Below are 17,688 nucleotides of genomic sequence, written 5' to 3'. Positions count from 1 at the left end.
AACTCCATATGTACAGTACAGTATAGAAGAAATGTTACAGGTAAACTCATCTCTGAATATTGTTATCTACACTATTTCACAATTTCAGTGCTTCAGACTTCACCAATGAAGAAATGCACAGCTCCCTGTAAAGACTTTTACTGGCAAACAGGGGATATTGTAGGCAGAAGTCAGGCCAGTAATTTGTTTTCTTTCCCTCATTTAACTTCCTCTGCCGGCCCCTGGAGGTTGGCCTCCCCCTCTGAGTCTGGTTCCTCCTAAGGCTTCTTTCTACTAGGGAGTTTTTTCCTTGCCACTGTCGCCTCTGGCTTGCTCTCTGGGGGCTTTGGGCGGGGATGCTGTAAAGCGCTTTGAGACAATGTAATGTGAAAAAGCGCTATACAAAAATAAATTGAATTGAATTGAATGGAACTGAACATTTTGTTAAATTTATTCTGCTTCGTGTTCAAAAGACTGCTGACAGCAATATTAATGACTAATTGGTACATTTAGTACTCAAGTCAATACAAGACTGCGTGACTTATTTATTTCTTTAGAACCATGTTCTAAAGCCTGCACATGATAATAATATGTGCAGTTTTGTACAATATGCTGTTTTATGTGTCTTTATGTTTCAATATATTTAAAAGTGTTCTCTGTGGCCTCAGAAATCCAAGGTGTAGTTTTAAATCCTGCTTGCAGATCTATGTGTTGATGGAGAACTTCGGCAAATTGGTGTCTTTACTTTAACCTTATACTGTATGTGAGCGTGAGGCTTATGGTGGACAATCATCGCACCAAGGGTGTCCCCTTGGCAAGATCAGCTGCAAAACTATAGCCATAAAAACGGAACTCCGTCATTAAGTGAGAAGTGTTTGTATATACAACCAAGTAATTAATTGTGGAAAAGGAACCAAGGACTACTAGCAATGGATAATTTGTACTCGGAATGTGAAGAAAAATATTCATTAAGCTGTCTGGTGTGCTACTGATAGATAATTAGAATAAGAGGAAAGAGTCAGAAATAATGCATGGAAATGTAAAAAACTGAATTGAATTATTTGTAAATGGAGTAAATTTAGTTGTTGCTATTGGGTCATTCCACATCAAATCACCCAGATGGTCCCAAGTCACCTCAGATTGCCCTGAAAAAATTCATAGCTGCCGCTATACCTATATCTTACGGAGAAATCCCCAATATAAAAACTGTATCTATTTCTTGCTGTCAGGGTCAGCGCCCGCCTGACCCCTCCCTCTGACCATTTCCTGCTTGGACAGCAGCCATCTTTAGCTTTTTAACTCTAGTGTGTTTTCTCTGCTTCCCAAACCGCCATGTAGCTTCATTGGCTGAGTTTGTGGCTTAAAAGCGGCGAACCCTCTGGTTGTGGGTTCTAGACCAGCTTCATCTGTTTTATTTTATGTTATTCCCCCCTAGTGTTTGTTATTAGTGTCATTGCGTTTGAGTTAGCGTGCGTGTGCTCTGTTTTATTATATATATTCTGCTTGTACTGGTTTTAATCCTTTTCCTGTCCTGGCAGATGTTACAATTCCCTCATCCAGTACTCATTTATTGTACTTTATGTCAACTGTTCCCTGTTGCCCTGCTTTGCTGTTTGAATGGTTGTTCTTGATTATTCATACCTTCATCACTGCCTTACTTATTATTTCACATACTTATTTAGTGAAGAAACTAATGCATGTTTTTCCACAGCTACAATAAAAGAAAAACAATAATAATATTAATAACTGTTTTTTTATTGATACAAATAAAAAAAACAAACTACTTTGCTACTAAAATCACAAATCTACAGAATAACCCTCTTGCGAGCATTAGTATGTACTAAGCACAGGGCCAGCCAGCTTATTAGGCAGCATAGGTAGCTGCCTAGGGTGTTAGCTTCTGGCGGGGCGCTGACTTAGCAAGTTCAATTGAGAATGTGTGGTTGGACTTAAAAATAGCTGTTCAGTCATGGTCCTCGTGCAACTTGATACAGCGTGAGCAATTTCACGGAAAATAATGGGGAAAAACTGCCGTGTGCAAACGTGCAAAGCTGATAGCAGATAGCAGAACACTGACTTCAAGGGGCTGAATACTTCTGCAGTATATTATTTTATGTTTTATACTTGTAATTGATTTAGATCACTACATAGAGATTTGTGAATATGGTGGCATTACAGAATTTTTTTTTATTTATCGGTGTCAAAGAAACCTAAATCCATTGTGGTTCAAAGTTGTGAAACAATAAAACGCAATAAAGTTCAATGTGGGTGAATGTATGCAGTGCCCTTTCGATATTTTCACAATATGTTTTCTGCTTCCTTGATTTTGAAATGGAACAAGCAAGAAACATGAGACATCACCACTGTGAATTAGTATTACCTGTGGAGCAATCTGTACCCGTCCAGCTGGGATCACAGACACAAGTGCCAGCATCAGGCATGTAGGTTCCATGCCCTGAGCACTGTTCCTGACAATCTGGCAGGGGGCTTTCGCAGCTTTCCCCTCCCCAGCCAGGTGAGCATAAGCACTCCCCCTTCACACAAACACCATGTCCAGCACACTGGGGGTCAAGGCAGTCAACTGAAGAGGAGCCAGACAGAAAATATGTGTGAGGACTCTCCACTCACAAAGCTGCAGTTTGTAGGTAAGGACAAGCGTAAGTGCTGAGTAATATTTAAATTGTAATCGAATCTAATTATATGTAATGGAAATGTTATATATAGACAGTCCGAAGGTTACAAGCAAGATCTTTTGTGTAAGATCTGTCTTTAAGTTGAATTTGTAGGTAAGTCAGAAAAATAACAATGCAGCACATAACAATAATAATAATAATAATAATAATAATACAGTAATAAAAAATACCTACATATGTTACCGTACCTGTGCCCTTGTTATTACGAACCATTGTATTTACCTATATTTTTAATTTAATCAGTTTTATGACAGCTTTATGACAGTAAGTACGAATTGTCCGTAAGTGGAACGTTCTGAAACTAACCATTTTGATTATAAAATACCTTACATTAACTTGGTTATTAGCATACAGTGGGGAAAGCAGGATCAGACAGTCGCTGAAACCATGGGGGGGGGGGGGGGGGGGGGGTGGTTAAGCCTCTTGCTCAAGGACCAAACGGTGAAATTATTCCACTGGTCATGGGATTTGAAATAGCATTCTGTCAATCACATGCACACTGTTCTAACCTGTAGAACCACACACCACCCCTTGAGGCTAAACAAAAAACTGTTGCAACTCCATTGAATTAACCATACACGGTAGTATTTATTATGCTTACAGCTGGTTACACTAAAATCAATTAAATCAATTGGGCCTGACTCTACATCAAGCGGGGGAGTAAGGGACTTGCCTTGCTCACAGCTGTTTCCCTTGTATGTCGGAATGCACACACAGATGCCTTGGATGCAGGTCCCATGATTGGAGCAGGTTGGGTCCAGGCACTGGTCCTCCTGGATGTCGCATTCAGGTCCTTTCCAGCCCTGGTGACACATGCAGTGCCCTCTTTGGTAGTCCCCGTTCCCACTGCATAACACTGGGCAAGCATCTGTAACAGAACATGCAGCAATTGTGCACGCTTTTACAGAAAATATCTCCCTGTTTTCTTTCTAGTTATACAAATCCTGCCCGAATTTTCTACCTTGACAGCACAACAGCAATACAACCTCTAGTAGGGCAATTTCTCTTAAAGCAAAAAAAAAAAATCACTGGATTACATAAATTTAGACAGACTTTTTATTCAATATACAATTGACAAAACAGGGACCAACACTCCACATTTGAGGTTAAAGGCCTTGCTGAAAGACCCAATGATGAAACCACTCTGCTGACTGCAGGATTTGAACTGGCAACCTTCTAATCACAAGCAAATGGCCACACACACCTGCATGTATGCAATGGAATCGCAAACTTGGGAGTTAACTTTGACTGTAGCTAATAACTCCCTGCATAGCCACAGAAAGGACCATCTGCTGGAACTCATTGCCTCATCCTGTGAAATCCTGTTATTTCATGCATCATTTCAATTTATCCATCTCTAGCTGAAGTGGCTCCTGGGTTGCTTCTGAGTCTAAAAATGAAAATAGATGTTTTTGAAACTAAAAACCACAAAATAAATGCCTTCCAGGTATGGTCCATCCATCTTCTAGCCACTTATCAGTGTCACCTGGAGCCTATCTCAGGCAGCACAGAGCACAAAGTAGGATTACACCATGGACAGGATGCCAGTCCATCACAGGGCACACCTGCAGTACTATGCAAACTTCTTACGCAGTCAAGGAAAATGTTCGAGGCTATTTGTCTGGCTTGTTAGTGTATAGTTGCTCAGAAAAACACAATTTAATATTAGAACATATCTAAATCAACAGTAGCCCAAAAGATAAACAAAAAAATCTTCTGTTCTCTTAAAAAAATTCTGATATATTGTGAGGCAATTTGATGCACATTGCTTTGCTTCCTTCCTGATCAGCTGCTCCAGCCTGTTCCTGCCTGTCACAGAGAAGCCACTGCAGTGTTCAAAGCTATACAGGACTGCTGATGCTTCTAGTGAGTCATAAAAGGTCTTGGGGGCACCCCTTGGACTGCAAAAGACCATAATAAGAGCCAGCGTCGGCCCTTCCTGTAAAGCGTATTAGTGTTGTTAGTCCAGTCCAGTTTATTGTTAAATACTTGTCCACTCGATGTCCACTCCCTGGATAAGCGTATCAGTGTTGTCAGTCCAGTCCAGTTTATTGTTAAATACTTGTCCACTCGATGTCCACTCCCTGGATAAGCGTATCAGTGTTGTCAGTCCAGTCCAGTTTATTGTTAAATACTTGTCCACTCCATGTCCACTCCCTGGATAAGCGTATCAGTGTTGTCAGTCCAGTCCAGTTTATTGTTAAATACTTGTCCACTCCATGTCCTTTAATTGCAAGCTAATGCAGGCCAGCTTTTCCGTTCTTGTGTAAGAAGCCTGACAGCACTATTGTGATGTGAAAATTGTAATACTGGCAGTAATAATCAGCTTGTGAAATGGATCTGAATTCCTGCACTGACCGCTAAAATCTGACTAAAAACGACTTCAAAACAATTGTATTTTGCATGTTTTTATTGATTATATAATATTAGGTGTTTGCAAAGTCTGGACCGCAGTCTGGATGCAGACTGAAGCAACGGTTAATCCGGACTCAAGTGATAATGCACCTTATGAATCAACATGGTTAATGCAAAAAGGCTGAACGTGGTTTGAAGCACAAAAATACAATGTAGAATTACCAAATTTCGCAACATTTCATAACCCTCACCTCCCAAGACAGAGAGCACAAATGACCAATGAGCATTAATTTTTTTTCCTTGAAGTTAAAAAGCTGTATATGGATGTTAATGATATTAGTGACAGTGGTGATATTATAACTTCTGACATTAGCTGTGGCAAGACTGGCCTGCAGCTCCCTAGAATTTATGGAAAGTTTTTTTTCACAGATTATTTCACATGGAGTACTTATGGAGAGACTCTGACAGGGTGGCCACTCATAGGTAAACTCCCCACAATTCTGTGTCATTGTGTTGGTGTTGATATTATTGTATATTCTCCTTGTTTCCTGCTGCTGTCCAAAAGCATGCACTTATGTGAACCTGTGCCTTTAAATTGGACATAGTGTGTATGGACTGGTAACCCATCCATGCTGTTCCCTGTCTTATGCCTTATGCTAACTGGGAGAAGCTCCAGCCCCCATCTGCAGTCGTGTGATGAAGACACCGTAGGGTACTGGATGAGTGCACATTTTATTACCTTGCCTGCCAGAGAAATGAAAGAATAATAATCCATAATCCATATGTATTTTTTTTACCCTTCCAAGGCTTGCTCTACATGCAATCACAACCAATAAAAGATTACATTCAAAAGAAGAAGGCTGAAAAACAATCAAAAATAATAATGATGATAATTGTCATTATTGTGACAGTTGTTGATCATGTTGCTGTTGTGATCTTGGACCATGACTTATTTCAAAAGTAAATTTAGTACAATAAACTATTCATGCAATGTGAGTTTTATGAGGCAATAATCCGTCAACATTTTGAAAAACATAGTTCTGAATGTAGGTCAATTGTAAAATTAAATGTACTTATGTATTTTCTCGTGAAATTTAATCTGTGAAGCTACTGTTCTTGTACAAAGGAAATCATTTAAAGCAGTTTTTGTTTGAATTTACATAGGCAGGGTACTGTAGGGTCAAGAACAGAATGTAAAAATAACAGCAATACTGCTAACCTTGTAGCAGATTTACATCATTTTGAAAAATACATGCATATTTTCATAAATTTAAGATGGAAAAAGTAGTGGCAAGATGTCATAAAATTCCTTTTGGTTATTTTCTCAAAGACCCAATAAAAGAAGCTAGTAATGGCAGCTTTATGTGTGAAATGCGGCATGGAGGCAAAGGTTTTTTGCCATGGTTACCTTGCACCTCTGGGACTAGGGTTCGAGTCTCTGCCCTGGCTTCATGTGTGGAGTTTGCATGTTCTCCTTGTGTTGCTGTGGGGTTTCCTTCAGGTGCTCTGGTTCATCCCCCCATCCAAAAACATGCTAAAGTTAACTGATGCTGCCTGTAGGTATGTGTGTGAACTGGGTTGGCATCCGGTTCTCAGTTAATCTCTGCCTTATACCCATAGCTTCCAATCCATGAGACCCTACATAGGGCACATGGACATGGAACATGGCTGGAACTATGCATTGCTGTGCTTACATTTTCATCTCAAGCGTAAAGGCCATGCATGCACAGTAAGCAATAGCATATATTTCATAGAATAAATACAACATTGGATTAAGTCTACTGAGCAAGCAAGAGCAATAGCTATGACTTACAGCTATTACTTTCAGTTCAATTTCAGCTGTCTTTTAAAAATGTATTTGTGTAATTTCTAGGTTATTGTTTAGTCTAAAAATCAATTTATTTTATCAAACAATTGCAAGCTCATTCAGGTGATTTATGATGGGGTGGACTTGTGTTACATTGCTATTTCGACAATTTAAAAAATGCTATTTTCCCTTTTTAAAAACAGAACTTCAATTGCCATAAAAATCCAAAGGGTTTACAACAGGTTTTAACAACCTGTCAATTTAAATCCTTAAAATGACACTAAAGAAGTGAAAAAATACACTTACATAACAGACATACACTGTACACACACACAAAGGTGCACAAAATCTATATGCCATTATATTGCATTTTAATTAAACTTTTGAATCTGTTTACTGTACTATTCAGGCATACTGTACATACAAAATAGCTAATTATCCCTTTTACCCAGCAGGTTTATTTCATGAAGGTTCAATGTTCTCCACTGAACCTTCTGTGTGTCACTGATTCTTCAAAGATGAAAATGAATGGAGTGATTCTAGGCGTGCATCCATATCAGGAAGCAGACTTCCATATAAGAAAATACTACGGCTCCTAATACTGTAAATAAAATATGTGTCACTACCTCTGATTTGCAATGTAGTGTTGATTAAACATTGTCAAGTGAAATTAGAGACTTCACTACAAAGCTAATAAAAGCCTTTTTGCAGGCAGCATAAAATTCCGCGCCGTTAATCCAATGATGGGCAACTTCTTCATATCTGCTTTCACACCTGAAATTTTCCATAAATATCCAAGTAAATAGAAACAGTGATCAGTCAGGTAGCTCTTTATACTTAAAATTAGCTCATATAGTCCAGGTAGCTGCCAGACTATCATCTATTGTCTATAGCAGAAACTACTGTATGTTTTTGCTTTGCTCTGGAATCTGATGTAGCTGCATCTCTCACCAAAAATCTCATCCTGCTCCTATTTCCAAATGCATGCATTTTTGTAAAAGTTCTTCATACACATGCAAATGGATCCCAATCCCTTCACAGCTGATTTCCTCTCCCATGGCTGATCATTTTTTACACCCAACCATTGCAGCAGAATAATATCACCATCCTATACTGATACCGATGCTCAGAAGTATCTTTTAAGGAAGTTTTCCTTACTTCAAGACATATTACCATGTATATCATACCAGTCTGTAAGAAACATTTTTAATTGGAATAGTGCTTCACCTCATTTGTGAAATACAGTTTGTTTTTGTAGTAATTGTTTTTGTAAAAGGTTTTACGAACAAAATTACAAGCTCCATTCTTTATGGAGTTGTAATATGTAGTAATAATTATAATAGTAATGATAATATGTAATAATTCTTTATGGAGTTGTAGATGTAAATATTAATGACTGCATAAGGTCATTATGGATTAATTTTAAAGAAAAAGGCATCACTGCAGCTGTAGTGATGGAACGACAGATGGGACAAATTCTGAAAGAATCAGTGCACAGGTAGATTACTGCTATTTTATTTGACGAGTTGTGGTTTATTCTTTACATATTACACATTGTTTTTGGGCACTTATGTTTGAAAAGCCTGAGACTCAAAAGATTTATTGATGTGATTTTATTCTAGGGTCAACATAGACTGGCATTTGGGGAACATGATGTGAGTGTAAGCATGTAATATACAGCACAAACAGTAATGCACACATGTAATATAGTGGTGTAACTTACTCATATTCTCATAAAGTCACTGCATTAGTTTTACCTTTATAATGACTGTATTTCATGAAAAAGACCTGGTAAAAAACTGGTAAAAAAAAATTATAAATGACAGCATCACTTTCTAAGCATCAGCTCAGCAGGTTGATAGTTACATAATAGTTACATAACTGATGGCCCTGAAAACAGGCTAAATATGGCTACATTTGATTGAAATGGTGGGCGTGGGGGCAGTCTAGAGCAGGGATCCTCAGCCTTTCTGACCACAAGGTCTGACTGGGGACACTGGGCTTGTCAGCAGCCCATTGAAGGGAGATGCACTTGGTAAGTTTTGCCAACCTGGGTGGTGGTGGGGGGGTGAGGGGGGGTATATAATCCCCATTGGTAACTTTAGCAACCGGGGTGGGGGGGACAACCCAACCATTTATCTAATATAAGTACACAGCTCCTAGTTGAGAAATCCTGGTCTATACTTTGTTTCACTAAATATTACGATCAGCAGTTGCCACTGATTTCAAGCTACCAGCAGTACATTTGCAAAATCAGCCACTCAGCAGTAGCCAGCTGGTTGCTTGAGATACTAGGTCAAAATTTGCTTAAGCAACTTTGTGTTTTATAAAAAGGCAGAATCTCATTAGCTGAATCCATATACAGCACAGATAATGCAAAGCTGTGTGTTGGATTTTATAATGAAGAAAAGAAAGTGTTTTATGAAGATATTTTAGGACTGACAGCACTTCATAGATCTGCTTGGAGCAATAATGCAAATGCTTTCCTAGAGAGGGATAAATATGCAGCACATTGTGTTCATTGATCTTTCCATGAATGGGAAGAAGTAGGTTTGCTGCAACACTTAAAAATGAACACCAAATCTGATGTCATACCGCCGCATTATCCACCAAACATTTATTTGTGTTAGATGAGATACACTCAGACCTCATGATGACTGGTAAGACTTGTAAATTATTTCAAGGTGAAATTTTCACTGCAACACTGCTTCCTGCATACATTTCTGACAGAGATGGGTGCAACTTCTGATGATTTTAATCTCCATATATGAGGTGGCTCAGAAAAGGAAGAGCCCTGGACCACCTAGGCCACTTAGAAAGCACTTTACATTTTTAAATTTACGCAAAAATAAAAAAAGAGAAGCTAATCTGATCGGTAAATTTCACACAAAGCTAAGAGAAAATGGAAGCTGTTACATTTCAGACATATACACACTCAATCCTGCTATAATGCATGATATCACACCACAAATCTGTTCTAATGTGATTGATAGAACTATTTTTTGTACTTCTACGCATTGCACAGGTTTTAAATGATAAAAATCAGAAAATATTTTGTATCATACAAGACACACAGCAACCATTTTAATTCACTTTCATTTGCTTTTCGTAGGCTCCGCTTACCGTAATCTATTGTGTTTGTGCTGTGTGCATGGCCGGCCTCATGATGGCCCTCTGCTTACTGTACTGCATTGTGTTTGTGCTGTGTGCATGGTGGCCCTCCACTTACCATAATGCGTTGTATTTGTGCTGTATGCATGGCCAGCCGCATGGTGGCCCTCCGCTTACCGTAATGCGTTGTATTTGTGCTGTGTGCATGGCCGGCCGCATGGTGGTCCTCCTCGTACCGTAATGTGTTGTGTTTGTGCTGGGTGCATGGCCAACCCCAAAGTTATCGAGTTTGGTTTGGTTGAAACAGTTACTAGGCAATTCTTGTTGTCAATTCTTGTTGACCCATAATACGCTTAGGCGATGTTAAAGATATGACTTATTAATGTATTACTATTATTTCTTATTTAAAATGCACATAGTTGCATTATTGGCCACTGGTATCAGTCTTTCTTTATTTACGTAATTTGTTTTGTTTAGTGTAAGTTACTAAGTTCCCCTAACCCCACTTTCCCATTGAGAATGTGTATTTTAGTACGCAATTTTTGTGAACACAAAGTTTTAAAAAAATAAATTAGTTGCATTGTAGCAGGACTCACTGTATCATCTCAATGATTTGAATGTCAAGCTTAGAGGTACAAGCACATTGTGTGATCTTATGTACTGTACCGTAAGCCCAATGTGTGGAGATGTACAAACCTGACATAGAAGAAGGCTTACACCATCTTCCAAAACTGTGTGAACAAACCAAAGGGGACATACAGAAACATTCTGTATTTACGTAAAGATTATCAACATTTTCAAAACAAGTACTTCCATTTGGGAAATGAAGTCCTACTATGCATGTGAAACTCATTTCTCATCAGAAAAGTCAGAAAAATATCAGTAAAAGCACAGAAAATATACCCATGGGCCAGTAGAGCTTCTCTGAAAACTGAACTTATTCAGCTCAAAGAAAATGCAAATAATAAAAATAATTGTTGATATATAACTAACACACATCACAATACGGAAATGAACACAGTTCCAGACAATCATATGGTAGGGGTTTAAGAAGAGACAGTCCATGAACACACCGTAAAGTTGACTGAATTTGTGGAGCACACCACGTGCTACTGTTTTGGTATTACCATGGAGTCGTGCAGGAGACGAGCGCTTCCCCAGTGAAAAAAGTGACAACTCAGCAGGCACAACATCTTTTAAACGGGAGATATTGCGGATAAACAAGGTTAGAAGCCATTGGTGGTGCAGCCGTACTTTGGCAGTTTAAAGTCTTATGTTGTGTACTGGAAACTCAGTTTAGCACCAGCGAAACGGAAACCGTTTGAAACATTGTCATCTAGCTGAACACACGGAATGGTTTCCTTCATGAAGAAACACGAGGTTCTAAACCCCCTATCGAAACTGTAAAATTTGCTGATTGTGAAGTACAGACAAAACGCATCCCTTATTGGTTCACAACGGAGCACCATGCCAAAGGGAGACAACAAGATAGTCAGAGACACCCAACAAGAAACTGCACTGTGCCCTACCTGGGTTATTATCCCTAACAAAAACTAAAACTTTGTGAAAACATATTCGTAAAACAAAGTAAAATATGATACGAAAATAAAATCTAAGAACTTAAACTAAATGGAAACTATAAATATTGCTTCCTGGAGATTGAAACTGAAAGGGAAGATACTGATACTTCAGCCACACATAGCTGGCACAGCCATAGCCTACCTATCAAAGTCTCGGTCACCTAATCCTGCTCTCCAGTAGGTTTTGTTCACAGTTTTAGTTGCTATGGTAACTGAGACCCACATTCTGATGTCGGTTTCTGGAACAGAAATCGACATGGTTTGAGCTTGTAATGCGGGATTACTTACTAAACTGGCTTTCTGGAGTAACTCCCCAAGGCTTATGGAATTGAAAGCGGGCCTTTGTGGAACATATAAGCTTAGAACAGGCAATATTCCAGCAAAACATTTTGCTTTTTTAATGACCCTAACATATTCAGTATCCCACCTTTAAACTTTAACTCTGACTTGAATGAGCCTGAAATAATGTAAACAAAATTATCAAAATTAACAAAATTATCAGGGGCCTGGGGGGTGATCCACGAATCCAGATTTCTAAGTTAACTGGGCTAATTTATGCTAGAAGTCATGATTGTCCAATTAGAGTTCAGGGAAGGAGTATTCATATATATCCAATATAACGGTTCACTCTATATATGGGAATATATTAATTTAGTTGCAATACAGTAGGGAGCAAAAGAACATCTTGAATGAAATACAAAAATGTAATTCAAAATTGACAGGAATATTACTGATGTTTGTAAAACTCAATATTTGTGCAATACAAGCTTTGGCTAATGGATAACATTCATTATGGATGGATGGATGGATGGATGGATGGATGGGGATGTTAGCGATGTTTGTTCCTCAGTAACAGTAACATAATTGACAGTGACTTATATATATAATCACTGGTGAGCAGGAGCTTCATACTCTTATACTGTATAGGTAATTGAATACAGCTCTGGAAAATATGAAGAGATCACTTTAAAAAAATGCATTTTAAATCCTGGTTTAATCCTGGATTTACACTCTGAGGCAGATTGTTTCCAAGCTCAAAGTTTCTAAGACAGCAGTACACAAGTACAAGGTGGAGGCGGAGACATTGGGAATTACCAATGTAAGGAATAAAGTCCCATAAAGTAAGGAAGAAGCCCTTCATTAATGAAAAGCAGGGACGAGCCAAGGCTGGAGTTTGCAAAAAAAATGTATCTTTTACAAAGGCAGATACTGATAAATTGAGTGAAACTGAAAGTTTTGTTGTGGTCTCTTAATGTTTTCCAGAGCTGCATTTCTCAGATCTTGCCTGACAGTGCTGAATATATTACATTAGCTTACTAAAGGAAGAGGATGAGGAGCAATATCAGACTATTCAGTGAGGGGACATACAGGGAGGAAGGCAGAGTTCATGTGTGAGGACCTCGCATGTCAGTAGCCCTCTCTCATAATATGCACTTGCTTATTATCCTCCAACAGAGTCTGACTGACCCACCAAAAGATGATCAGGGTTCATTGACCACAACAACACAACTGTGTCCAGTACGTCGTACGACCTTATTCTTAATGTCCTGTGTATAAGTGAACGGGTGATATTTTGAGACTCAGGATTAGCAAAATGTTCTCTTCCTAGTTGCCTTTTTTAAGGAGCTATACGCAGTCCATCTGGGGAAGCTAATAAAGTGTGATCTCCAGATGGAGCATATTAATCTTCTGAAAAGAAACACTAGTTTAGAAAATGAACTGTTTTAATACCAGTTAGGAATTAATTTTGCGGTTGTCAAAAGATGGATGATTCTTAATTCCTGTGAAATGACCAAGGAGTTTCTGAGTTATGTTTATGTGCGGGCAGGAGCACAAGAATGAGGCTGTAGTGAATTTCTCTTTGTATCATTTATCGTGGTGCTTGTAAGTGGCTCTAAGAAAAATGCTTATCTGCCCTGATGTCCCTGAGAACTCTGCCCTCTGTGAGGTCTGCAAGGCAAGGTGGTTGCTCTTCCTTTGGCTCGATGTGTGGTACCACAGGATGACACTCTCAGTTTAAGCTATGAATAGGACACTCACACACCCTGTGCAAATTTGTCATGTAATGTACATTCCCTATAAATTAATGAGTCATGCACAGTGGACACAGGTAAGCCCTAATAAGTTACAACACAGTAGGAAATAAATCTTTGAATTGGAATAAAGTGTTCTGACAGTACCTGTACATTAATGCTGTTTAAAGGTTGCCTTTTCACACAATACCCTTCATTTACTGCTTTTACAGTGATGGGGATGTGAGATCCATCTAGGCATTTAGTGGTATTAGTGAATCCAGCGATATTTAGACAATTCATTGTGATAAAGCATTCAGTGCAGTCACAAACATTTCTGTAATACATGACGAACCCGCAATTCAGTGGAGCTATCATTTAATTATTCTCAGAGGTTTATGTCCGGGAAAAATATGCAGTAGCCTTTAGGGTGTCAAGCATACTTTGCGGACAGCCTGACATGCCATCGCTTTGCCAATGTGTTCGCCGTCTTCTATATTATATAACGGGCTAATAAGGAAAAAAATGGAGGGTGATACATGAAGGTGGTAAAGATGTGAGTACAAATCCATGGTGTGTGATATTTCAAATAAGTCAACAGGTCTTTAAATAAGAAAAACGTTAATCAAATCAAATTAAACATTATTTATCGCAGGGGAACATTAGATTATTGAACACATTATTGGACCAGGAACAGAAATGGTACTATTCGTGAAGATATCCACCAGAGAATGATGGATTGTTTAACCGAAGAGTTTCCATTTCTGTGTTGACCAACTCTTGAAGAGATAGACAAGCTAAATCAAACTGAGGAACTCTGCCGACATAACCTCCCTTCAAATCTGAGTTTCTATCAGCTAAACCTGAGGCCTGTATAATAAAGCAGGATTTATTGATCAGCTGAATAACTTGTTGAATTTAAGGCAGTCCACACTAAATGTAAATGAACAAAGGTAATGTCCATTTAAAATGGGATACCTTAAATAAGCAAGAAATCCTACTCCAAGATACAGGTCCCAGATACAGGTCCATGATACAGGTCCCAGATACAGGTCCATGATACAGGTCCCAGATACAGGTCCATGATACAGGTCCCAGATGGATTTATTATATCCAAGTATTGCAATACAATGCAGCAGAAACAATGGACAAACTCATACCTTTTCCACAGTCAGGACCAAGAAATCCAGGAAAACAGTGGCAATGACCTGAGACACACTCCCCGTTCCCATTGCAGTTTGTAGAGCAGCCATCCATGGTTTCTATAAAACACAAATGACAACAACAACATAATAATAATAATAATTATAATAATAATGACAGATTATATGTTGTTGTTAATTGCTACAGGTACTCAATGATGTATTGCATTTTAGTATGTGCCTGGTTTATCAGATCTCAGAATTGGGCCTGTAAGTCTCCTACAGGCAGCCACAAAGGACCAGATCCCGCCCACAAGATGGTTTTATATGGCCCAGGACATAGTTTTAATTCATAAATTCATTTCTAATTCATAAATCTAGGCCACAGATCGATCTTTTGTGTTTTCCACAGAGAATTATAAACTATGTCATTCCACTAATCCACTAAACCCCCCCCGTAAGCTTCACTGCTGCTCAAGTGGCCTGTTTGAACTGAAGACCTCATTGGCAGTCACTCCTACATAATGAACCCCTGCATCAGAGTGATGTAAACTGATGTTACGATGCTCTGGAAAACTTCACACTTTTGAAGAACCGATTGTATATCTATAAAATACAGTTACAAAATATCTCCCTTGAACATATAGCTAGACTGTTAAATTAGTAAGATACCTTAAATAATCATATAAATATAGATAATCTTTACTAAAAGAATTCTGGCATGAAAAATCAATTCTCATATATTACTAATCAATCAGCAATATGTGTAATAAACAGTTAGGCATTTAAAATTCCATTTAATTATTATAAATGGCTTAAAGCCATATGTCAAATGGTTAGTATAACTTCATTGAGACTGAAGTTGTCCAGACTGTATTTAAATATTCTCAATGTTCTACTTTTGGATTGACCTCATCCATCCATCCATTTTCTGAAGCGGCTTGTCCTATTTAGAGTCACGGGGTAGTTCAATTCATTTATACTTTAGTGTGTAACGTTTTCTTTGATTAAGGAATAATGCATTAAAAGCAGCACAGAAAATTGTAAGAATCCTCTAATGATAGAAAGAGCCAACTACAGTACAGCAATACAGCCTAACAGTATTTTAAGGGCACAAGTAGTACCGCAGAATCAGAATCAGATTGGTTCTGACAAAAAAGGTGAATATATTTCACTATAAAGTGGGAAAACTCCATTTACCAATGGCAGTGCAGAGGACAAAAACTTGTTCAGTCTTCTTTCCATCATTGTATATGGCTATGTACCAGGTCCCTGGATCCAAGTACTCAATAAAACCAGTCTCCTGCGTTGTGGTAAGAATCAGGTTTCTGGCAGTGGTACTTGAATCCTGTGTCACCTCTTGTTTAATAAGCTGCTTGCCATCCAACAGCTTGACAAAATCGAACTGGAGACCAAAAGCAAATAGGACAAAATGATCAAGAGGACAGCAAGACAATAATTATGGTGATAACAGACAGACAGGCAGATGGATAGACAGTATAGTAGCTACTGTTTCTCCCACAATGCAAAATTATTTGCAGGGTTTATCTTTTGTGGTTTATAATATGCTCGTACTCTATGCTATACTGTCAATCTTTTTATATTTAGAAGTGCAATATCAAAGCGCTTGAACATTTAATCATTTCCTGCCAGCAGTATCACTTATTGGTTTGTCCCCTTACATGCCCCAAAGCAACCATGGAAACAGATTTCTGTAACACTAAAGGCAAAACTCTCTTTATAATCTCATTGTTGGTCTATATGACCTGATCTCCTTGGAATCAGGACAAACTCAGTGGGCTTCCCAGGAGGTCACCTAAGATTAATCACAGGAATGTTTCAGTCAAATGTAAAATGTACAGGTCTTCTAGAAATGTTTGACTATTGAAGCTTGGTTTACGTTCTTTCACATGTGGGCATCAAAATTAAGAAGCACGTCAGTCAACTATATAGACACCATACAGTGCAGCTTGGTAAATGGCATCCGGCGGGCCAGATCCGGCCCTCCAAGAAAAATATTTGCCCCCATGAAAGAGCTTTCCTGTTTTAGTTTTCGTTCAAAAAAATTTACGTTATTTCAGAAAAGCTATCTTAATAATAATATTTATCTTTATTCTTAAAACAATTAGTATTCAAGCAAAACATTTAAAAGGTATAGCTGCATCTGCTTTCATGCATCTGTAAAACTATACTGGCCCATTACTGAGCACTGTTGAATAAACGGCCTGTGTTTGAATGTAATTGCTGAAATCTGTCATACGGAATAGGAACCTTTTTCAAAAATAGAGGTTGTAATTTTATTCTGCCAATTTTAATGCCATGATATTGCCTTTTTAAAAAAGACAATGGCAATAAAAAGTCTGTGAACCCTTTCGAATTACCTCATCTTCTGCATCAATTGGTCATAAAATGCCATTTTATCTTCATCCAAGTTAGATTTATGAAAAATATGAATTATTGTACTGTTCTTGCACATTCAACCAACCCAGTGCAGATTGAAAAAAAGTAAGTGAACCCATGGGTTAAGAACTGGTTAAACCTCCGTTGACAGCAATCATCTCAAATAGCTGCAGATCAGACCTGCACAACATTCAGGACGAATTTGGGATCATTCTTTCTTATAGAACTGCTTAAGATCAGCCATATTCATAGGATTTCTGGTGAGAATGGCTCTCTAGACATTATCAGGCAGCACCTCTTTTGGGTTAAGGTCAGGGCATTGACTAGACCACTCTGAGTTTTTAAGCCACCCTGTAGTAGATTTACTTTGATGTTCAGGGTGATCATCCTGCAGCATCACCCATCGTCTAATGATCATTATCCCATAGGATACCTTAATAATCTTGGGAATTAATTTTCTCCTTGCTGTTGGAAAGCCGTGCAGACCCTGAGGCAGCAAAACAGACCAAAATCATGATGTTCCCGCTACTGTACTTCACTGTTGGGATGTTGATTTTATGTTAGCATGTGGTTCCCTTTTTATACGATATATTTTCCTCTCAAACAATT

The 17,688-nt window shown here is 38.4% G+C and overlaps 1 protein-coding gene across 3 annotated transcripts in view; it reads right to left on the bottom strand.

The window, feature by feature from the left end:
• Nucleotides 1-17,688, bottom strand: part of tenm1 (teneurin transmembrane protein 1) — a 150,226-nt gene that overhangs the window by 72,888 nt on the left and 59,650 nt on the right. For all 3 annotated transcript variants that reach the window (XM_048983523.1, XM_048983521.1, XM_048983522.1), the window contains exons 8-11: nt 15,880-16,084; nt 14,698-14,799; nt 3,346-3,540; nt 2,360-2,560 (exon numbers count right to left, since the gene is read on the bottom strand). In XM_048983523.1, coding sequence (XP_048839480.1) covers nt 2,360-2,560; nt 3,346-3,540; nt 14,698-14,799; nt 15,880-16,084 — 703 coding nt within the window. The remainder of the gene's footprint in view (nt 1-2,359; nt 2,561-3,345; nt 3,541-14,697; nt 14,800-15,879; nt 16,085-17,688) is intronic.

Source organism: Brienomyrus brachyistius, chromosome 18 (genome assembly GCF_023856365.1).
Source record: "Brienomyrus brachyistius isolate T26 chromosome 18, BBRACH_0.4, whole genome shotgun sequence".
Taxonomy (NCBI): domain Eukaryota; kingdom Metazoa; phylum Chordata; class Actinopteri; order Osteoglossiformes; family Mormyridae; genus Brienomyrus; species Brienomyrus brachyistius.
This window is presented reverse-complemented; position numbering and strand designations above follow the sequence as displayed.